The sequence below is a fragment of the Schistocerca cancellata genome, chromosome 1 (assembly GCF_023864275.1).
Source record: "Schistocerca cancellata isolate TAMUIC-IGC-003103 chromosome 1, iqSchCanc2.1, whole genome shotgun sequence".
In the NCBI taxonomy this organism is placed as follows: domain Eukaryota; kingdom Metazoa; phylum Arthropoda; class Insecta; order Orthoptera; family Acrididae; genus Schistocerca; species Schistocerca cancellata.
The window spans coordinates 592,844,725-592,869,162 of NC_064626.1; the positions used below are offsets into that span (position 1 = coordinate 592,844,725).

The following is a 24,438-nucleotide window of genomic DNA, read 5'->3' on the forward strand; positions in this document are numbered from 1 at the left end:
TAACTCACTACTTTTCTAAATTCACTGCTCTACTCCTGCAAGAAGGGGAAGGAATGCAAAAGGTAGCTACCTGTTTCGAGGGAATAGGGACCATTTTTTTAAAGTTTTATTCTAAATTGGTTTCTGTGGTTGGGTTTGCTGCCTGCTAAGAGACTGCTCTGACAGCCTGTGCACCATTCTAGTGTGTGATGACAGGCTAAGTGCAATTCTCATGGTAAGGTTTCTGATAGTCAGACAACTCGGTGAGTGTAAGCCACAACCCTTGGCCAACAGTAGCACAGGAAAAGGACTCAGGTGTGGGCAGTCGAGGACTGGAGCAGAGACACTCCACTCTGCTGCTTGGAACTGATCCGACAATATGTCCTTTTCCTACTCTCCTATGATACACTTTGACCTTTGGCATAATGACCCCCTCCATGCATATATATATCAATAAATGTCACCAGGTTTTTATCAGATTTTCTCCATTCATGTTTGAAACTTACTCTTCATGGATTCCCACATATTCACCAATCCTTGTTGCATCCTGTACAGCCTAAAGCAATTAGGGAAACCATGGAAAACTTACATCTACATGGTCAAATGGGGATTTGAACTGAAGTCGTCCTTAATACTAGTCTGTTGTGATTACCACTGCAACATAATACTCAATGCTGGCAAACAAGATACCAGAATCATAATAAAGGAATTTTACTGAATAACAATCTTAAAAATTACTAAAAGAAAATAGTGCATCAGATAAATTCTTAGATAAACTAAATGGAGTTTTTTTCGTAGCAATTATGCAACCAATCTGAACATTGTATAAATCTTTTTGTGCCCAGTGAGAATGACTATATTGGCACAATGGGTGAACAACAAATTACATCTAGAAATTGTGATGCAGACAGTTCCAGAAGGAATAAGTGTAAAACAGATTTTAAAAAGTTTGTTATTTATTTCTATGAAATACCTTTAATATTTATAGTATTTATATATTCTTACTCTGAAATGAAGCCTTTTTAAGAAAATTATGTACAATACATTTATATACAGTAACTACACAAAATAAGTTCCGCTACTGCTTCTGAAAATTTGTTCTTTACTTTCAGAAAGGCATTACTCTTGTGTTGGTTTGTCACGTGTTTCTTCTGCAAACCATCGTTGCACAGCTTCATCTTTCAACTTGTGGTACATCTGGAAAGGACATTTCAGGTCAAGCACATAGAAGAAAACTTTGAAAAGTGTTGAAAAAGCTACTTAAATAAAAAAAGTCTGTCCTTACATCACATTACAAATAAACTGTAAGAACCCTTTTTAAAAGAGAAAGTGATGCCACATTTCCCATGCCCAAATACATGAGAACAAATATAATGTCTTTTAAACAGACAGACACATCAAAATCCAAGAAAATTAGTTATGTTGCATCTTACTGCCTTTTAATCCATGTGACAAGTTCATTTTGTCTTAAAATCATTATGGCAATAATTATTAAGTCTCTCCATGCTCAGAGAGCAACTGTACAAGTAGTTAATTAAAGGCCACTGCAGGTAGTCTTTATTTAAGTTCATAGGACAGCTTCGCGTTTCACATCCAGGCCGTTTTCAAGTGTCTCTGAAAATGGTCTGGATGAAAATGTCAAAAATGGTCATGGACATATCAGCAACTGGAGTGGCCTTTCATTAATACGGCACTAATGTCTTAACATTTCTGTTATTATTATTATTATTATTATTATTATTGTTATTATTGGAAAAAGAAGTCTTTACATACTTCCTGCACATTATTCAGTGTGGCATTCTTAAAAGATAAATTTATATTTTTGAAAGATATGACAAGGTAATTATGTGTTACTAAACCTATTGGCATTACATTCTTTATTGTAATTCCATAACATCACTTTATTCTGTGGGGTAAATCACATTGGTATAAGTTGTATACTGTACACAGGAAAAAATTTGTAAACATTTCAGGATTAGTCCAGTCATACAAAGTGTTACTGGTAATGGTTTACCATGGGTTTTCTCCAAGGAGCACGTAAAAGACCAAAGAAAGAAACAGAATCTATGCAACACTGCAATTTTCTCCCTCTAAAATTCTTTGATCCTTGCCAGTCTTTTTTCATTTTTCTAAAGTGTGCTTCTGACATACAGTTTTTTATTTTTTTGTTTCACTGTTGCAAAGCCATTTCCATCTGTCAAAATTGCCTTTCTGTTCCCTGTGCTTCAACAGGTCACCACAGGAAACTAAAATGTAAATAATCAAGCTATAGTTGTGCTTATTATAGGCTGATACTGTTAAATCTTCCAGATTTCCTCCTTAATGATCCTTGCATGTTCAACAGCAGAAACTCATCAGAGACTACAGCAAAGAATTTTGCGGACATCCTCTGTATGTTAATATGATATCATTCGTTCATAATCTACTTGTAAATGTCTCTTCAACAAGTTAGGCATTCTGACTGTTGCTTCATTACTGTTGTGTTGTTCTCTCTGAAGACTAGTTTCATGCAGCTCTCCACATTAGTCTATCCTGTGCAAGCCTCCTCATCTCTAAATACCTACTGTAACCTACATACATTTGAAAATGTTTACTGAATTCGTCCCTTTCTCTCCTCCTACAATTTTTACCCCACACTTCCCTTTAATACCAAACTGACAATTCCTTGATCTCTCAGAAAATATCCTATCAACTGATCACTTCTTTTAGTCAATCTGTGCTTCTCTCTCTAATTTTCGATTCTGTTCAACTGCTTTTGTCCTTTGATGTCTTTGGCAGAATTACAATGTCATTGGCAAACCTATATGTTTTTATTTCTTCTCCCTGTACTTTAGCTCCTTTTCCAATTTTTTCTTTCCTTTACTACTTGTCCAATGTACACATTGAATAATATCGGGGATAGGTTACAACCCTGTCACACTCCTTTCTCAACTGCTGCTTCCCTTTCATGTCCTTTGACTCCCTACAACTGCGGTCTGGTTTATGTACAAGATGTTACAACTTCTTGCTCTCTTTATTTTATGTTACACAATATGTCTATTTGCTGATGAAATCTGCCTTAAATAATCCCACACAATTTGAGAATAGTGATGTCTATAGCTGTAACACTAGAAGAAAGAAAAGACAAGTATTACTCATTACTATAGCTGTCAGAGATTCGAGAATATTTTGATATGAAGCCACAAAAATCTTTGGTTATTTGTAGATAATATAAAATGCCTGAAAGGCAACAAAGAAAAAAAAACTAACCTAACTCTTTTCTCCTGAGCAACTTCAATTATTCCAAAGACAAATTTTTAGTTAAAAAGGAGAAAATTAAGAGAGAGAAAAATGAAAGCAACTAGTTACTTGGGTAGTACACAGATTAGTGGCCTATAAATGGACAGGATGCAGGCATATTCACTAACTTATCATGTGTACTTTGCCTGTTAACTGACTCATTCCACATCATTTTTATAAAAATTGTGCAAATAGTCTACATAATATACAACTAATTAATGACCGGATATTTAAAGTAGGAAATCTTCTCCAGCTCAACAATGATCTATTTCATTACATTTTACACTTCTGCAATGCCTTACAGATATTAGTATTTCCAACATTTGCTGTATGTATACCTTATCACTAAATATGATCTCATATATCTAAAAACAAAGATGATGAGACTTACCAAACAAAAGCACTGGCAGGTCAATAGACACACAAACAAACAAAAACATACACACAAAATTCGAGCTTTCGCAACCCCTGGTTGCTTCGTCAGGAAAGAGGGAAGGAGAGGGAAAGATGAAAGGATGTGGGTTTTAAGGGAGAGGGTGAGGAGTCATTCCAATCCCGGGAGCGGAAAGACTTACCTTAGGGGGAAAAAAGGACAGGTATAAACACACACACACACACACACACACATCCATCCGCACATACACAGACACAAAATGTCTGCTTGTGTGTGTGTGTGTGTGTGTGTGTGTGTGTGTGTGTGTGTGCGCTCGAGTGTATACCTGTCCTTTTCCCCCCCTAAGGTAAGTCTTTCCGCTTCCGGGATTGGAATGGCTCCTTACCCTCTCCCTTAAAACCCACATCCTTTCATCTTTCCCTCTCCTTCCCTCTTTCCTGACGAAGCAACCAGGGGTTGCGAAAGCTCGAATTTTGTGTATATGTTTTTGTTTGTTTGTGTGTCTATTGACCTGCCAGCACTTTTGTTTGGTAAGTCTCATCATTTTTGTTTTTAGATATAGTTTTCCCACGTGGAATGTTTCCCTCTATTATATAAATATGATCTCAGCTTTACTGACACAAGTGATCAGGCAACCACATACTCCTATGGATCTGTTTTCGCTTTCCTCTACACTTTCGCAGTATTTTAACAGTTTTAGAACATTTGAATAGTTTTAAACTATTTTCCATAATGTGAGCTAGTGTGATTGTGTGGATGAATAAGGGTGAGATCTGTTGGAGGAGTGAGTGGGAATGTATCTCAGATTGATTTTTATCTCTTTTCTCACATTTTGTCCATTTTAGCCTCATTTGTTATAACTGATTTCATGTAGGCACTTGTCACTGAGTGCTCCTAATCCCTCCCCCCCCCCCCTTCCCCACATTCACATGCAAAAACACTTATTTGCCACTCCCCTTATTTCTAGAGCACACCATTTATTCAGCGTAACTGCATGATCTACTGTATCAAAGGCTTTGATAAAGTCAAAGAAGATGACTGTTATATTATCTCCTTGGTCCAGAGCTTCCAGAACATGTGTAAATGGAGCTAAAGCTGATCCTGTGTTTTTCCTACACCTGAAACCGAACTGGTCTTTGTTCTTTATGCAGAAGACTGTAATTTGTTAAGTACCTCATAGTCTATTTTTCATTCAGGTTTCTGTTACTTTTGAAAACAATGAGAGTACTAAAATGAGCCCAAACTGCAGTTCCTTGGCAGAAAACTGAACCTCATCTTTGCACTGCACTCCACTACAGTAAACTGCACAGTAAGCTGCAACTGACAAACCCCTATTGCAACACTGGAGGATGAACAAAAAACTGCAAAATCTATAAAATGCGTGTTTGAGCATCAGTTGCCTTTTTATTTAAAATTCAAATATCGATCAGTTTCAGTCCAAAGATTAAAAAAAAAAAAAAAATTGTACTACACAGGAAATGTTACAAAATCTTTTCCTTGGAAGTGTAAAATATATGCGAATACTTGCAGGGTTAGAACAGTTTAGGCCACAACATCAAATCTATCATTACTTAAATAATAACCATGTCTAACATGGTGAGCATGCCTTGAATTCCAGTACAGCATAAAGGACTTTTAAAGGCAAACATACTAAGAGAAGATCAGACGTATAAGTGTTACAATTGTACAAAATATTGAGGAGTAGTCAGAGATCTTTACAAAGTATTTTCGATACATGGTACACAAATATTTTAATGATAAGTTTCTTGTTGAATGCAGGGAACTGGACTATCTTTGGCGAACATCTTTGGTATAGTTTCACATGTAAGCAGAAAAACGAAGTTGCTATCTCCAAACATAGAATAACATCAACCTTGCAATACAAGATATAAATCATTATAAACCACTGCTTATACTCCATGAAATGTGTATAAACAAAAGTCAGTTATATCATAAACGTAATGAAAATAGTATCCATAGCATAAAAACAAATTACAATACAATGTTCAGAAATAGGTTGAAATGTCACCCAACATTCATATGAACCTAAGTTACAGTAATGAATCATTTTGACTACATTTACAGGGAAACATCATACGTAAATAAAGTTTAGTTAAAGTGCTTAGTCACAAGCCTAACATATCAGTGATACTAATATCATAAATAGAGGGGGGGGGGGGGGGGGAGATAAATAACTGCAGCATAAGTAATCATGTGCCCAAATTTAGCTTTAAAGACTGTTGGTAACACATGTATATAAAGTGGTAATGATGAATAATTTTCTTTGTCGAAGTCCAGCTTTATCTAAAAAGTATTAGAGGCTCAGCCATTAAGGATATGTGTGTTTACATGTGAAACTACACCAAAGATGTTCACCAAAGATAGTCCAATTTCCTGCATTTTGCAAGAAACTTATCATCGAGATATTTTTGTAACATATGTCAAAAATACTTTGTAAAAATCTTTGACCAACTCCTCAATATTTGGTACAATTGTAGCACTTATACCTCTAATCTTCTCTTCAGCAATGCTCAGTTTATACACCTTATTAGTATGTCTGCCTTTAAAAGTCCTGTACACTATACTGGAATTCATGGCATGCTCTCCATATGTGATGTGGCCTTTATTTAAGTAGTGACAGATGTGATGTGGCTTAAACTGTTTTAACCCTATTTAAGTAGTGACAAATGTGATGATGTGGCTTAAACTGTTTTAACCCTGTAAGTATTCACGTATACTTTGCACTTCCTTGTAAAAGATTTTATAACATTTCCTGTATACTACATGTATTTTTTGTATCTTTGGATAGAATCCTTGAAGATGGTCTGTGACTGAAACCGGTCAATATTTGGGTTTTAAATAAAAAGGCAGCTCATGGTCAAACTCGCATTTTATATATTACTTACAGCTGTTTGAAGTCATCTTCCAAAAATGTTCAAAACTGCAAAATCCTTCGCAAATAAGGAGCACTATATAGGACACCTTACTATAGATGTAATACTGTTTATGGCTAAGGCAAAGGCACAACACTTAAAACACTGCCTTGAGGAACACTGTTCTCCAGCTCACAATGATCTGACAACACCTCACTAACTCACCATTGTATACCTTACGGATTTCAAAAAATATATCGAGACAGTGATGGTTATGTAGGAAAGCAGTCTCTAGCAGGGTCAGGTTGTTGACAGTGGATCAAAATCTCCTGAATCCTCACTCAGATCAACCAAGTAGTTGTCTGCTGTGTAACATCAGGATTACATAACATTTAGCATTTGTTCCAGGGTCTTGCCTACGCAGCTCATTAAGATGATACTCTGATAATTACTAGTACACACTTGGTCCCCATCTGGTTTAAGGGGAAGTGGCTTGTCTGCAACATAAAATTAAAACATTCAAACGCTACCAAATGTTGAAGCATGCTGTCCTGGATTTTGCAGTGACCAGGTGCAGTAACATGAGCCTCAGACAGTGCTGAATCCAGCTATCACATGGAGAAAGGCCAGCTGTAAAACTCTAAGGTCATGTGATAGTAGCAGAATGCTAGATCCTGGCTGGCATTGGCAGTTGTCTTTGCAAAATGCTCTGCCATTTTCTGGGCAATGTCTCTGGGCATTGTTTGAAGACACCCTTGTTTGAAGACACCCTTGTTTGAAGACACCCTTGTTTGAAGACACCCTTGTTTGAAGACACCTTGTTTCGGCACTGCTGCTAATTGTAAATGGCCATGTTTACCAGAAATCCTTATGCCTTCCCATATTTTTACAGAACAAGTCAAATGGTTGAAAAAATCCAGGAACACTTGCCGTGACCTTTCCTTGCTCTGCTTGATGATGCGTCTAGCCTTGGCTCTTTTCACTCTTAAACACTGTGAGGTTTTCCGCCATTGGCCAGCACTTTAACTGCTACAGAGCCACAAACCTGACCCAGATTAGTTTATGGCACTCATCAATCCACCAAGGGACAGGTTGCCTCCGAAGATGACCTCAGGACTTAGCAGTGTCCTTTCAGCGGGAGCTCCATCTGGCAAGTGGACCTGGAGTGGGAAATGATCACTGAAATGAAAGTCTCAGTGACTTCTCACTGAACAGAAACCGCAAGGGCTAGAGAGCAGACAGAGAGGTTAATGACTGACGATGACCCTGCAGCAGCACAGAAATAAGAGTGAGTGCCTGCGTTGAGGATGCACAGCTTGTGCATTGTCATAAGGCTCTCCACAACCTGACCCCAAGAGCAAGTAGAGGTCTGATACCACAATAAATGATGGACATTGATGTCTGCCAGTAGGAGAAATGGCTTTGGGAGTTGTTTTACAAGATCTGTTAGGACCTCAGTGTCTATCGCATTTTGTGGATGTTAATACAGTGAGCAAACAGTGATCCTCTGAGACACACATGAACTTCAACTGCAAGTGCTCACAGGTCAATAGCCAGGGGAAGAGCAGAGGAGTGGTGCATACCTTATAGTATATAGTAGAGACGTTGAGTCACAGATAGGCACAACAAAAAGACTGTAAGCTTTTGGTCAAAGGGCCTTCTTCCAAATTAAATGTAATATACACACACATGCACATTCAAGTAAATGCAACTCACAAAAACATAACCACTGTCTATGGTTGCCGAAGCCCGGCGCGAGCTACAACACATGATGGGAAGTGCAGTCTGGGGTCTGGGTGGTGGAGGTAAGAAGGAGGAGGTGGCAGTGGCGGGGGAGGGGTAGAAGGGTAACAATGGGGGATAGTAAAGTGCTGCTTGTGGGAGCATACAGAGACAAGGTGGGGAAAGGTTGGGGCAGCTAGGTCCAGCTGGCAGTTGAGAAGTTAAGACAGAGGGGTGGAGAAGGGGAGAACTAAAAAAACTGTATAGAAACATAGAATATATTGCACGGAGAGTTCCCACCAGTGCAATTCAGAAAAGCTAGTTTTGGTAGTAAGTAGCTTAACGACACAGGCTGTGAAGCAGTCACTGAAATGAAGAACATTGTGTAGAGCAGCATGCCAGTAACTGATTGGTCCAGCTGCTTCTTGGCCACTGTTTGTTGGTGGCCATTCATGCGGACAGACAGCTTATTGGTCGTCATGCCCACATAGAAAGCAGCACAATGGTTGCAGCTTAGCTTGTAGAATTTGTTTTGTGTGTGCGCGCGCGTGTGTGTGTGTGTGTGTGTGTGTGTGTGTGTGTGTGTGGGTGTGTGTACTTCAGAAGAAGGGCTTTTGGCCAAAAGCTTACTAGTTTAGCAGTATTTTTGTTGTGCCTGTCTGTGCATCTCCACTATATGGTGAGTAGCAATCTATCCTTTTCATATCATAATTGTTCTAGCCTGAATTTTCTGTTGTTTGATTTCTCATAAAAAGAAGCTTTGTCCCAAAATAAAGGCTTTGGCGACCAATTTATCTGTAGTGTAGCCTCAGATCTAGGTTAGGTTGGATGGTGATACTTGGTTGTTAGATGGCAAAGGCAAATGTGATATTACGATACAGATTTGAGATACATTAACTGTAGACTGTGTATATATTCAGAAGCCAATAAACCATCACAAATTATGTATGTCTCTGTCTCTCTCTCTCTAGGTTCTTATTTTGGCTATCTCTTATGTGTGATACATTTGCTTTGTTTACTAAGGTGAATATCTTGTTAATTCTTGCAAATATGATTGCACGCGCGCGCGCCCACACACACACACACACACACACACACACACACTATTACACATTCAGAAGTTCTTCTATACAGTACAATGAGTTGTCAAACAGATATTATTTCAGTTGCCGTTCTAAGTTAATTTTAATATCTGTTGAAGTATTTACATTGCTGCGCAGATGGTTAGAGACTTTCATAGCAAAATACCTCATTCAATTCAATGACACACTATGGATGAGTGGTGGATAGTGTTTTTTCTTCTAGTATTATATCTATAAACATCACTGTTGTTTTCAAGCTGTGACGTAACTGTCAATTACAAACTTATTAAGTGAGTAAATGTGCTGTGAGGCTGAGTCAGTACGTCCACCTGTTACAAGAGCTGTCTGCAAGAGGTTCAAGAGTAGACATCAGAGATTAAATTCACTTTTCTGACCAACAAACACTTTTTTCCTCCACTACATGTTACTCCAGAATACGAGTGTTATGTCAAAAGTCTTAAGCAGAAATTCAGAAAAGCGTGTAATTACAATACAACTGTCATAACTTTACAAAATACTCTCAAAGAGCACTTACATGTTTTTCCAATTTTTAAAAACACTTGAACAATCAAGACACAAAGGAATTAATGACTTTTAGCTGATAGTGGGCACTGATTTACATCAATGGGGAAAGTTGAAAATTTGTGCAGGACCAGGATTTGAACCAGGCAGGCAGACGTTCTGACCACTAAGCTATCCGGACACAGTGGTCATCGAAACTGCACTGACCATTACATCCAAATTCTCAGCTTATCCACACATTAGTGATGTAGTGCCCCTAGCCATTGTCCTGATTACTCACAGTATTTCACCAATTCCTGCGAGTTCAAGTGTGGCATGCATCTGCGCTGAAGGGACCACTGGTCAGCCTCATCTTAATAATATATGTGGTGTCTGTTCTTTTGGACACAATTCCAAAACCAGATATTTCTGGGGATGTATCTGGACCCTGAGCATAATTTACTCAAAATGAAATGCAAATTAAAACTGAAGAAAGTGGAAAAAGATAGGGATTTAGGGAGAAGAGACCTGGATGAATTGAAGGAAACAGAGGTTTCTGAGAATTTCAGGAGGAGGATCATGCAAAGGGTGACTGAAATAGGAGAAAGGAATACAATAGAAGATTAATGATCACTCTGAGAGATGAAATAGTGAAGGCAGCAGAGGACCACGTGGATAGAAAGACAAGGCCTAGTGAAATTCATGGATAACAAAGGAGATTTTGAATGTAACTAATTTATTTTATTTTTATTTATTTACACATCAAGTTCTGTAGGACCAAATTGAAGAGCCTCCAAGGTCATGGAAAACGTCAGTACATGAAATTACAACATAAAAGTAATTGTTGTTGTTGTTGTGGTCTTCAGTCCTGAGACTGGTTTGATGCAGCTCTCCATGCTACTCTATCCTGTGCAAGCTTCTTCATCTCCCAGTATCTACTGCAACCTACATCTTTCTGAATCTGCTTAGTGTATTCATCTCTTGGTCTCCCTCTACGATTTTTACCCTCCACACTGCCCTCCAATGCTAAATTTGTGATCCCTTGATGCCTCAAAAACTTCTCTTCTCCCCAATCCTATTCAATACCTCCTCATTAGTTATGTGATCTACCCACCTTATCTTCAGCATTCTTCTGTAGCACCACATTTCGAAAGCTTCTATTCTCTTCTTGTCCAAACTAGTTATCGTCCATGTTTCACTTCCATACATGGCTACACTCCATACAAATACTTTCAGAAACGACTTCCTGACACTTAAATCTATACTCGATGTTAACAAATTCCTCTTCTTGAGAAACGCTTTCCTTGCCATTGCCAGTCTACATTTTATATCCTCTCTACTTCGACCATCATCGGTTATTTTACTCCCTAAATAGCAAAACTCCTTTACTACTTTAAGTGTCTCATTTCCTAATCTAATTCCCTCAGCATCACCCGACTTAATTTGACTACATTCCATTATCCTCGTTTTGCTTTTGTTGATGTTCATCTTATATCCTCCTTTCAAGACATTGTCCATTCCGTTCAACTGCTCTCCCAAGTCCTTTGCTGTCTCTGAAAGAATTACAATATCATCGGCGAACCTCAAAGTTTTTACTTCTTCTCCATGAATTTTAATACCTACTCCGAATTTTTCTTTTGTTTCCTTTACTGCTTGCTCAATATACAGATTGAATAACATCGGGGAGAGGCTACAACCCTGTCTTACTCCTTTCCCAACCACTGCTTCCCTTTCATGCCCCTCGACTCTTATAACTGCCATCTGGTTTCTGTACAAACTGTAAATAGTCTTTCGCTCCCTGTATTTTACCCCTGCCACCTTCAGAATTTGAAAGAGAGTATTCCAGTTAACATTGTCAAAAGCTTTCTCTAAATCTACAAATGCTAGAAACGTAGGTTTGCCTTTTCTTAATCTTTCTTCTAAAATAAGTCGTAAGGTCAGTATTGCCTCACGTGTTCCAACATTTCTACGGAATCCAAACTGATCTTCCCCGAGGTCGGCTTCTACCAGTTTTTCCATTCGTCTGTAAAGAATTCGCGTTAGTATTTTGCAGCTGTGACTTATTAAACTGATAGTTCGGTAATTTTCACATCTGTCAACACCTGCTTTCTTTGGGATTGGAATTATTATATTCTTCTTGAAGTCTGAGGGTATTTCGCCTGTCTCATACATCGTGCTCACCAGATGGTAGAGTTTTGTCATGACTGGCTCTCCCGAGGCCATCAGTAGTTCAAATGGAATGTTGTCTACTCCCGGGGCCTTGTTTCGACTCAGGTCTTTCAGTGCTCTGTCAAACTCTTCACGCAGTACCTTATCTCCCATTTCGTCTTCATCTACATCCTCTTCCATTTCCATAATATTGTCCTCAAGTACATCGCCCTTGTATAAACCCTCTATATACTCCTTCCACCTTTCTGCCTTCCCTTCTTTGCTTAGAACTGGGTTGCTATCTGAGCTCTTGATATTCATACAAGTGGTTCTCTTTTTTCCAAAGGTCTCTTTAATTTTCCTATCTTACCCCTAGTGAGACAAGCCTCTACATCCTTACATTTGTCCTCTAGCCATGTCTGCTTAGCCATTTTGCACTTCCTGTCGATCTCATTCTTGAGACGTTTGTATTCCTTTTTGCCTGCTTCATTTACTGCATTTTTATATTTTCTCCTTTCATCAATTAAATTCAATATTTCTTCTGTTACCCATGGATTTCTATTAGCCCTCGTCTTTTTACCTACTTGATCCTCTGCTGCCTTCACTACTTCATCCCTCAGAGCTACCCATTCTTCTTCTACTGTATTTCTTTCCCCCATTCCTGTCAATTGTTCCCTTATGCTCTCCCTGAAACTCTGTACAACCTCTGGTTCTTTCAGTTTATCCAGGTCCCATCTCCTTAAATTCCCACCTTTTTGCAGTTTCTTCAGTTTCACCCTGCAGTTCATAACCAATAGATTGTGGTCAGAATCCACATCTGCCCTAGGAAATGTCTTACAATTTAAAACCTGGTTCCTAAATCTGTCTTACCATTATATAATCTATCTGATACCTTTTAGTATCTCCAGGATTCTTCCAGGTATACAACCTTCTTTTATGATTCTTGAACCAAGTGTTGGCTATGATTAAGTTATGCTCTGTGCAAAATTCTACAAGGCGGCTTCCTCTTTCATTCCTTCCCCCCAATCCATATTCACCTACTATGTTTCCTTCTCTCCCTTTTCCTACTGACGAATTCCAGTCACCCATGACTATTAAATTTTCGTCTCCTTTCACTACCTGAATAATTTCTTTTATCTCGTCATACATTTCATCTATTTCTTCATCATCTGCAGAGGTAGTTGGCATATAAACTTGTACTACTGTAGTAGGCATGGGCTTTGTGTCTATCTTGGCCACAATAATGCGTTCACTATGCTGTTTGTAGTAGCTAACCCGCACTCCTATTTTTTTATTCATTATTAAACCTACTCCTGCATTACCCCTATTTGATTTTGTATTTATAACCCTGTAATCACCTGACCAAAAGTCTTGTTCCTCCTGCCACCGAACTTCACTAATTCCCACTATATCTAACTTTAACCTATCCATTTCCCTTTTTAAATTTTCTAACCTACCTGCCCGATTAAGGGATCTGACATTCCACACTCCGATCCGTAGAACGCCAGTTTTCTTTCTCCTGATAACGACGTCCTCCTGAGTAGTCCCCGCCCGGAGATCCGAATGGGGGACTATTTTACCTCCGGAATATTTTACCCAAGGGGACGCCATCATCATTTAATCATACAGTAGAGCTGCATGTCCTCGGGAAAAATTACGGCTGTAGTTTCCCCTTGCTTTCAGCCGTTCGCAGTACCAGCACAGCAAGGCCGTTTTGGTTAATGTTACAAGGCCAGATCAGTCAATCATCCAGACTGTTGCCCCTGCAACTACTGAAAAGGCTGCTGCCCCTCTTCAGGAACCACATGTTTGTCTGACCTCTCAACAGATACCCCTCCATTGTGGTTGCACCTACGGTACGGCCATCTGTATCGCTGAGGCACGCAAGCCTCCCCACCAGCGGCAAGGTCCATGGTTCATGGGGGGATAAAAGTAATTACAGATAAAAATAAAATGTTTATGAACCCGAAAAAAGTCAATCCATAAGTTTAAGTAAACGCAATCAACAATACAACAAGAATCAGCTTAATTTTTCAAGGAAATCCTCAACAGAATAGAAGGAGTGATCCATGAGGAAACTCTTCAGTTTTGACTTGGAAGTGCATGGATTACTGCTAAGATTTTTGAATTCGAGTGGTAGCTTATTGAAAATGGCTGCAGCAGTATACTGCACACTTTTCTGCACAAGAGTAAAGGAAGTTCGATCCAAATACAGGTTTGATCTCTGGCAGGTATTAACTGAGTGCAAGCTGCTTATTCTTGGGAATAAGCTAATATTGTTAACAATAAATGACAGTAAGGAATACATATATTGAGAGTTCAATGTCAAAATACCTAGACTTGTGAACAGGGTTCGACAAGAGGCTCATGAACTTAACACCACTTATTGCCCGAACCGCCCATTTGTGAGCCAAAAATATCCTTTCAGAATGGGAAGTGTTACCCCAAAATTTAATATATGAGAAAATATGAAAATGCAGCAAATTATGTAGATGAAATGGAATATAGATCTCTAAAAAACGAGACTGACATGAGATACAAAATAGCTAAGTAGTAATGTCTAGATGACAGATGCAAGGCTGTAAAAGTATGCATATCTAGGGGAAAGGTAGGTGTCAGCCTTAGGAAAATTAAAGAGATCTTCAGAGGAAGGAAGAGCAGCTGTATGAATATCAAAAGCTCAGACAGCAAGCCAAGACAGCAAGCCAACACTAAATAAAGAAGCAGAAGCGAAAGGTGGAAGGGATGTGGAGAGGATCTACATAAGGGAAACAAATTTGAGGGCTATATTATGGGAACAAAAGGTAGTTGAAATGGAGGGCAGTGGGACGTCAGCTGGTATAAATTTATATTAAAAACGAAGAAATTCCTCCAGCTGTATTTAAAGTGTCAATTTTATTTTGCCAACTAGTGTCAACGTTGTAACAATGACATCTTCAGGCCCATACATTTGTTGATGTCAACTGCGTGCGGCTGATACTAGAAGTCATTGGTGAGATTCGGACATGCTGTGTGTGGAAGGTGTTTAGTTACTAACCACGTCTGTACCTAACCAATGACTTCTAATATCAGCTGCACGCAGTTGACGTCAACGAGTGTATGAGCCTGAAGATGAGGTTGTTACAACGTTGAAACTAGTTGCCAAAATAAAATCGACATCTTAAATACAGCTAGAGGAATTTCTTCATTTCTAATGTAAAAGGTGAAGAGGATGAATGTTTGATGGCTGATATGATACTGTGCAAATAATTTCACAAAGCAACAAAACACCTCAGTGGAAACAAGTACCAAGAGAAGATGACATTCCTGCAGAATTATTTAGATCCTTGGGAGAGGCAGCCATGACAAAACTATTCCACATGATATGTAAGATGTATAAAACAGGTGCAAACCCATTAGACTTCAGACAGATGTTAATTTTATCAAACTTTCAGTTTAAGAAGTCACAATAGCAAAATACAAACACAAATCATTTACAGAAGAATGGAAAAACTGGTAGAAGCTGTCCTCGGGGAAGATCAGATTGGATTCTGAAGAAATACTGACCCGACAACTTATCTCAGATCGGTCAAGGAAAGGCAAACCTACACTTATAGCTTTTGTAGCTTCAGAGGAAGCTTTTGACAATATCAACAGGAAACTCTTTGAAATTCTTAAGGCAGCAGGGATAAAATACAGAAGCTAAAGGTTATTTACAGCTCATACAGAAGCCAGATGGCAGTTGTATAAGATTCAAGGGGCATGAAAGGGAAATCGCAGCTGAGAAGTGCACAAGACAAGGTTGTAGCCTAATATTGATGTTATTCAGTTTGCACATTGAGACAGCAGTAAAGGAAACAAAGAAAAGCTTGGAAAAGGAAGAAAAACCCAGAGAGAGGAAATAAAATCTTTGTGGTGTGCTGATGGCATTGTATTTCTGTCAGAGACAGCAAAAGACTTGAAAGAGCAGCTGAACACAATAGACAGTATCTTGAAACAAGGGTATAAGATGAACATCAACAAAAGCAAAACAAGGATAATGGAATGTAGTCAAGTTAAATGTCCAGCAATATCAAGGATATTCAATTAGGACACGAGACACTGAAATTAATTCATGAGTTTTGATATTTAGACAGTAAAATAACTGATGATGACCAAAGTAGGAGCACATGAAATATAGACTGGCAAGGGTAAGAAAAGTATTTCTGGAAAAAAAAACTGTTAACATCAAATCTAGAGTTAAATGTTAGGAAGATTTCTATGAAAGTGTTTGTCTGGTATGTAGCTTCTTTCAATGTGAAAAATTGACAATAAGCAAATAATAGAATAGAAGCATTTGACATTTGGTGCTATAGACGATTATACGCATGGATCAAATAACAAATTTGGTGATACTGAACAGAATTGGGAAAGAAAGAAATTAGTGACGTAACTTGTTTAGAAGAAGGAACTGGTTGATAGGACATATCCGTCAATTTGGTAATGAAAAAAGTGTGGAGGGTACAAATTGTAGAGAAAGACCAAGAGTGGATGTAGTGAGCAAGTTCAAATGAATTTAGGCTGCAGTAGTTATGGAGAGGTGAAGATTCTTGCACAGAATAAACTAGAATGGAAAGCTTCTCCAAACCAGTCTTTGGACTGAAGAGTCAAACATCATCTCAATTACTAATTTCAGGCACTGTACATAGTTTTTTTTTATTTTTAATAACTTTATTTAAGAAAATATGGTAATTATTGTAATATTAAATTAGTCCCACTTCTGTTTGTCTTGCCCATTTCACACAACTTTCTTTTTCTTGCGCATGATAATTTGATTGTTTTTGTACCCCACGTATTTTTTGTGTGTTGCTTTCTCTTGGGAAAATAGTTACTAATGACTGCTAAACACCCACCTCAAAATAGACAAAATCTGCAACTTACACATGTCCATTACACATACACTGAGATGACAAAAGTCGTGGGACAGCAATGAACACACATACAGATGGTGCCAGTATCGCATACACTTGGCATAAAAGGGCAGTGCATTGGTGGATTTGTCATTTGCACTAATTAATGTGATTAATGTTAAAAGGTTTCTGACATGATTATGACCACACAACGAGGAATTAACAGACTTTGAATGTGGAAGGGTAGTTGGAGCTAGATGCATAGAACATTCCATTTCAGAAATCATTAGGGAATTCAATACTTCCAGACCCCAGTGTCAAGTGTGCTGAGCATACCAAATTTCCGGCATTATCTCTCACCACAGATATTGCAGTGTCCAACAGCCTTCGTTTAATGGCCCAGAGCAGAAGTGTTTGTGTAGACCTGTCACTGCTAACTGACATGAGACACTGTGTGAAATAACGGCAGAAATCAATGTGGGATGGGATGTATGATGAGCATTTTCATTAGGCCAGCACAGCAAAATTTGCCGTTAATGGACTATGGCAGCAGATAACTGACATGAATGCCTTTACTAGCAGCACATCACGACATCACCTACTGTGCCTCTTCTGGGCTCACGATCATTTCAGTAGGACCCTAGATGACTGGAAAACAGTGGCCTTGTCAGATGAGTGGTGGCTCCATAATGGTGTGGGCTATGTTTACATGGAAAAGATTGAGTCCTCTGGTCCACCTGAATGAGCATTGACTGGAAATGGTTATGTTCGGTTACTTGGGGACCATTTGCAGCCATTCATGGACTTCATTTTTATGGATAATAATGCGCCATGTTAACAAAACCACAACTGTTCATGATTGGTTTGAAGAACATTTGGGAAAATTTGAGTGAATGATTTGACCATCCAGAATGCCTGACTCGAACCCCATTGAATATTTATGGGTAATAAATGACGTGTCAGTTTGTGCACAAGATCTTGCAATTATGAACGGTTACAGAGACAGTATGGTTCAGTATTTCTGTAGGGGATTTCCAATGGCTTGTAGAGTCCATGCCACATCGAGTTGCTGCACTACACTGAACAAAAGGGAGTATGACATGATATTAGGATGTATCCCATGATTTTTGTCACTTCAGTGTATGCCTCTAGTAAGTTTTCTTTAAGATCTCCTCAAGGTAACTTTCAGCTATTCATGAAAAATCTAGAGGTGTTATGGAACTACCTGTGAGACAGAAAGAAGCAGTTAGTGGTTTTTAGTGATTTTAATGTAGATTTCTTAAAACACACGGATATGAAAAATGAGCTAGAATCTTTGTTTGGTTGTTTCAATCTAGTATCTGTTGTAAATTTTCCAACTCGTGTGAAGCACGATAGCAGGCCATTTATTGATAGCATCTTCATAGACAGTGCTCAAGCAGAAACAATTAATGTGTACCCAGTTGTTAATGGGCTATCTGATCATGATACACAGTTAATGGAAATAACACATACAGCACCTTACAGGCTTCAGGCAGGTCCATACAAGGCAGGGATGCTTATTGATGCGAACAGGGTACAGAGTTTTAAGAGCAGCCTAGAAGAGGTAGAATGGGATAAAGTATACACAGAAAATGATTCTGATGCCAAATTCAATTTATTCCACCGTAAATTTGTCCTAATATTTGAGAGTTGCTTTCCAGAAACGTTATCCAAAAAAGCCATTACAAAGCCCAGTAAGCCATGAATTACAAAGGGAATTAAGGTATCGTGTATGGGGAAGAGGGCAATATATGGACAGACCAGAATGAGTCTGGATCCGACGTTACTTGCTTACTACAAAAGATACTATAATATTTAAAGGAAAGTCATTAAGAAGTCGAGAAGCTTATGTCTTCTGACAGAAATTAATAATTTGGATAATAAGATTAAAACTGTATGGAATATTGTCAAACGGGAGATGTGGCAGCCTGACAGTGCACAGCATACCATAGCAACACAGCTAAATGATGATGATGATGATGATGATAGTGATAATTCACAAGTTGCAGGTATTTTTAACAATCACTTTCTGAATGTAGCAGCAGAAATGGGGTTAAAGGGTTCAGTTGAACAGTTGAAGGGGGGAAAAAATTAAAAATGTCGATTCCCAGGACTTTAGAAATAGCACCAACGTCCCCCAGTGAAATTAAGGGAATTATAAACACACTGAGAAACAAGAGCTCATGTGGCGTTGATGGAGTCTCTAACAGAATTTTGAAGTGTTGTTCTAATTTACTAAGTGGAGTCCTTAGTTATGTATGTAATGCTTCACTGGCACAGGGAAATTTTCAAGACAGACTGAAATACACAACTGTCAAACCTCTTCATAAGAAAGGGGACAACTGTCACTTAAATAATTATAGATCAATCTCATTGCTGACTTCAATTTCCAAAATATTCGAAAAACTTATGTATTCAAGAGTAGTCTCACATTTAAGCGAAAATAATTTACTCAGCATGTCACAGTTCAGATACCAGAAGGATTACTCGGCTGAGAATGCTATCTACACATTTACCCATCAAATAGTACAAGCCCTAAATAACAAATTATCACCAGTTGATATTTTTTGTGATCTTTCCAAGGCATTTGACTGTGTGGACCATGTCACACTCTTAGAAAAACTCAGGTTTTATGGAATTGAAGGCTATACACACAGCTAGTTTGAATCATACTTAACGAACAGAAAGCAAAAAGTTGTGCTGAATACCACAAATAACATTGGGAGGGCGGTAAATTATAGTGAATGGGGAGTTGCCACAAAGGGAGTCCCACAGGTTGCAATTTTGGGTCCTCTGCTGTTCCTTAATCATGTGAATGACCTCTCACTTAACGTTCAGCAACCAGAACTAGTACTTTTTGCAGATGACACGAGTGTTATAATAAATCTTGTTCCAGAAAAAGCATCTGAAGATATTGTTAAGGATTTCTTTCAAAGAATTACTAAGTGGTTCTCAGAAAATGGACTCACCCTTAATTTTGAAAAAACTCACTATATCCAGTTCTGTACACCGAACAGAGTCATACCAACAATTGATGTAGCATATGAACAGCGCTCAGTTAACAGGGTAGATTTCCCCAAATTTTTGGGTGTTCACATTGATGACAACTTGAACTGGAAGAAGCATATTACTGAGTTTATCAAACAATTAAGTTCAACTTCTTTCGCTCTTCGTATAATCACTAGTTGGTTCAAATGGCTCTGAGCACTATGGGACTTAACTTCTGAGGTCATCAGTCCCCTAGAACTTAGAACTACTTAAACCTAACTAACCTAAGGACATCACAAACATCCATGCCCGAGGCACGATTTGAACCTGTGACTGTAGCAATCGCGCGGTTCCAGACTGTAGCCCCTAGAACCGCTCAGCCACCCCGGCCGGCAATAATCGCTAGTCTTGGGAATAAACAGATCAGCCTCTTAACGTACTTTGCATATTTCCACCCAATAATGTCTTACGGAATAGTTTTCTGGGGTAACTCCCCACTCAGACACAAAGTATTGATTGCACAAAAGAGAGCAGTGAGAATAATTAGTGGTGATCACCCAAGGACGTCATGTAGGCATCTATTCAATGAGTTACGCATTTTAACTGCACCATCAGAGTACATTAAATTCGTTATAAATAATCCATCTCAATTTGCGAAGAACAGTACAACACTAGAGGGAAAAATGATCTTTCCTATCCGTTATTGAAGCTGTCAGTTGCACTAAAAGGAGTACATTATTCAGCAACAAAAATCCTTGATCATTTGCCCAACAAAATAAAGTGTCTGGCGGGTAGCAGACCAAGTTTTAAATCCAGCTTAAAATCATTTCTTTTCGACAAATCCTTGTATTCCACGGATGAGTTTCTGTTTCAGAACTGGTAAAAAAAATTCTTACCGCTAAATGTAATTGCATGTGTAGAACTAAAAATTTCAGTAATATTAATATTAGCACTATTCATGTGTGTGTATATATATCTTGTAAGCTGACTTGTTCCACATCATATCGATAAAATAATCATGAAAATGATCTACGGAACATGACATAACTAAACTAAACTAAGCTGCTTTAAAGTTTTCTTTGTCTCTTCAATAGTTACTTTAACTGTTTTACATATTAATTCATTGCAATCAGTTAAGTTATTTAGCATGCCTAGTTATGCACCACAGTCAGACAGGCTCCTAACTACTGGATAAACATTTAACCCACCAAAATGTTGTCTATTAATGTAAGTGTACTGTTCTCATGTGCCATTCTGGCAGGAAAATTAACAATAGAATTTATGCCATAAGTATTAAGAAATATTTCCAAGTCAGGGGATATGTTTCTACAGATTCTAAATTATATTGTAGATTTTTAAATATTTGCACATAAAGCATAATATCAGCTGAACAGCGTGGTGCTGCACCTCAAGGTTTCTATGCACACTCACCCTTATGATCGGAAGATCTTTTCTCTCTTCCTTTGGAACAAATTCCTCCACAGATTGAAGCCTAAGCCATCCCCAATGGATACCAATCAAACTAGGTATCATTACAATGGCTACCAAGTTCCGGTTGACAAAGCTCCTTAATTTGGGATTAGAAAACATTCCTGCAATGTTATCAAGATAGTAAACAAATATGATTAAATGAAAGATACACAAACACTACAGTTACCACACTCAAAAGTAAATTGGGAGATATCATTTTAATACCCAAAACACTGAAAATAAAATGTTGATCTAAGAATTTACATTACACACACATACACCACAAACAAAAAAGGATCTAATGAGTTGATATCATAAATACAAATGGGAAAAACACTAAAGTTTATGAGCACAGATAATGACAGTAGATGTAACAGTTGATCCTAATGAGATATAATGTCAAATATTCAGGCATTAATTTACTATCAAGACAAGGTATCAAATGTTACTAAATTAATAAATTGAGTGTTGAACTTAGGAACAAGAAAATTACTTCACTTTGTACCCAAAATCTACAGAACATGAGATATAACAAAAATCTGAGAACTATTTGTAATAATCTCTCATTATTTGTTTTCGCAAAAGACAAGGGTGTCTAAAAAGTAATTCTACCCAAATGTTCAGTAACTAAAGCAAGTCTAAAGAAAAATCATGAAAACCTAACTGCATTTCAGGACTTACTGACAGCCTTTTTTAGTAACAGATGTGTGTTAACAATTGCCACAAAAACCAGCTTTCTGTACTTAATATTATATGAGCTCCAGAGCTTTTGAGAAGCACTTCAAACTTGGGCACTTTTGTGAATGCTTCAGCAGTTAAGCAATAGGATTTTAATGCTCTCACTTGTAGGAGTTTTTCTTTCGATCTCGTACTGACACTTCTAGGTCCCCTACAGCAATTGTTATCTGGACTAGACAGACAGTCACCTAATCTAAAAGACCACTGTGTGCACCACACACAGTAAGCTACCAGGGTAGTAGCTTCTGATGGGTAGTGCATACATGAACTTTGCAGTTCTCTACCTTATGGCATACAGCCACAATGACACAGCCTTCCTTATCACAGAATTTTCAAAGTCTCTGGTTCACTCCTTCTGCTCAACTCAAAAGCAGGGGGCCACAATCAGTTCTGGGGACAATACTGCAGATGGTAATCTTTGTTGAAGCTCCATGTGGAATGTTGGTTTTTTCAAACTTATCTGTCAGTCACTGGAATGACCCAAGTGCCGTTTCCCTACGGTGTACCATGTTCCTGCTGGATTCTCACAATGTGACTGAAGATAAAAAAAAGTATATCTAATGGTGTTAGGAAATGCTGGGAAAAAAAACACACTGAGGAAATGAAAAATTGATGTAAAACATTGTATGAACAGAAGATGAAATTTGTATACACTCATATGAGCTGAAAACCAGCCAACAACAAACTGCTTGTATGCTTCATGACAAACCAAAAGCACTTGTTTCTTTGGTTACAATGGCCACATTACGACCAGCAATTTAGAAGGCCAAATAAAAGGCAATACTGAACGGTATAAGATTCATTTGCCACAAGTCATCATTGAAATCAGGAAAAGGAACCAAAAATGTCACATCATTCTTCATCATGATGGAGGAAAATACATCAAATACTCCTACTCAACTTATTTATCACCTCATGACTTCTTTTTGTTCTCTCCCATTGAACCAAAAATATGTGGTCAATGATTTTCATTACTTCACGAAGTTCTTGCATCTTCTCAAAATTGCAATTTGGGGTACCAACACCTGAGTGGGGAAAAATGTTTCCAAAATTGGTTTGAATTGATGAAGAAGTGCATAAATTTTAAACATGAAATTTTGAGAAGGAATAAAATTATTTGTAACAAACAATTTGTTTCGTGTTTTTCGTAAAAAGTAAAAAAGCTGCCTTTGTAATGCACTTGATATGGAACTCTGCTATATTACTGGACTTCCACATAATTATGTGAACTGCAGTATTTTTGCTGGACCACATAAAGTACCCCTCATGCTTACTGCGGCAGTAGCCACACTGTACAGTACATTTTTGTTCATTGTGATTCCATAATGACCTCTCCCCACAAGCATAATACTGGAATTGAATAACTTACACTGTGAATGTGTATCAGAACAGTCAAAGATGAAGCAATGGAACAGTCCAAGACAAAGCAATAGAACAGGCCATTCTGAACAGCTGGATAAGTGCTGGGAACAATATGAAACCTGCTTACAACAGCAAATAGAACTGAAACAACAGCACCTCACACTTCAGGTGAAGTGCCACAAACAACGGGAGGAAAATTGTCTGCAACAACTGCAGCCACTTAGCAGCAGCAGCAATAACAAGAAGTATCACTGTCCCAGCATATTCATGAGCACTGTCCCATGTCCTGCACCAGCACTTGCCTTGCTTGATGAGGTTAAAGAAGAGTAGGATACATCTATCCATCACCTCTGGCAGCATTTCAAAATATTCCAGGTAACTAACTTGCATAGTCATGAGACCATTAACATTTCTTGAACTTATCCTTAGGTTTTTTTTCCATTATGTAATCTGCAATTGAGTCAGCATGAGATAACCCCTGAAAGTTGTAGTGTGCTGTGTGCAGCAGGTTCATAGACCTATGTAAACCAATAACATAATGTGATTTTGTAAACATCACTATGGCGATGCCTCAGTGTTGTCACGGCTCTGTAGATGGTTACTGTTTTTACCTGCAACCATTAGTAAACCACAGTCGAAAGCTGGCAAAAGTGCTGCAAGCTGTTAAGGACCTCCTTATGCCATCTCATCTATAGCTCCCTGTGTATATTCTATATTTACATCTATTAGGATTCACATCATTGCATATTGGATAAAATTTCATCAGAATCCTGCTCAGATTATCAAGGACTGAGCTTCAAATGCATTTTTACTTGCAAACAGTATCACATTAATACTATTTAATAAGACGATGTGTTCATGCAAGCCTTAAAACTATATGAACTTTTATTAGAAGATGTACTTTGAATCACACAAGCATTTGAACTAGCACTGACGAGAGATAAAACAGATTCCAAATTTCACTCTGACAGACAGTGTCACTTATCCATTTCCTCGTCTGGAGAGCCAAATAA

The 24,438-nt window shown here is 38.1% G+C and overlaps 1 protein-coding gene across 1 annotated transcript in view; it reads right to left on the bottom strand.

Moving 5' to 3' along the window:
• Positions 1-917: 917 nt before the first annotated feature.
• The window catches only part of LOC126182047 (uncharacterized), a 40,810-nt gene continuing 17,289 nt past the window's right edge, over positions 918-24,438 (bottom strand). Inside the window, exons 2-3 of the mRNA XM_049924819.1 lie at positions 21,287-21,447; positions 918-1,176 (exon numbers count right to left, since the gene is read on the bottom strand). Coding sequence (XP_049780776.1) covers positions 1,099-1,176; positions 21,287-21,447 — 239 coding nt within the window. The 3' untranslated portion in view covers positions 918-1,098. The remainder of the gene's footprint in view (positions 1,177-21,286; positions 21,448-24,438) is intronic.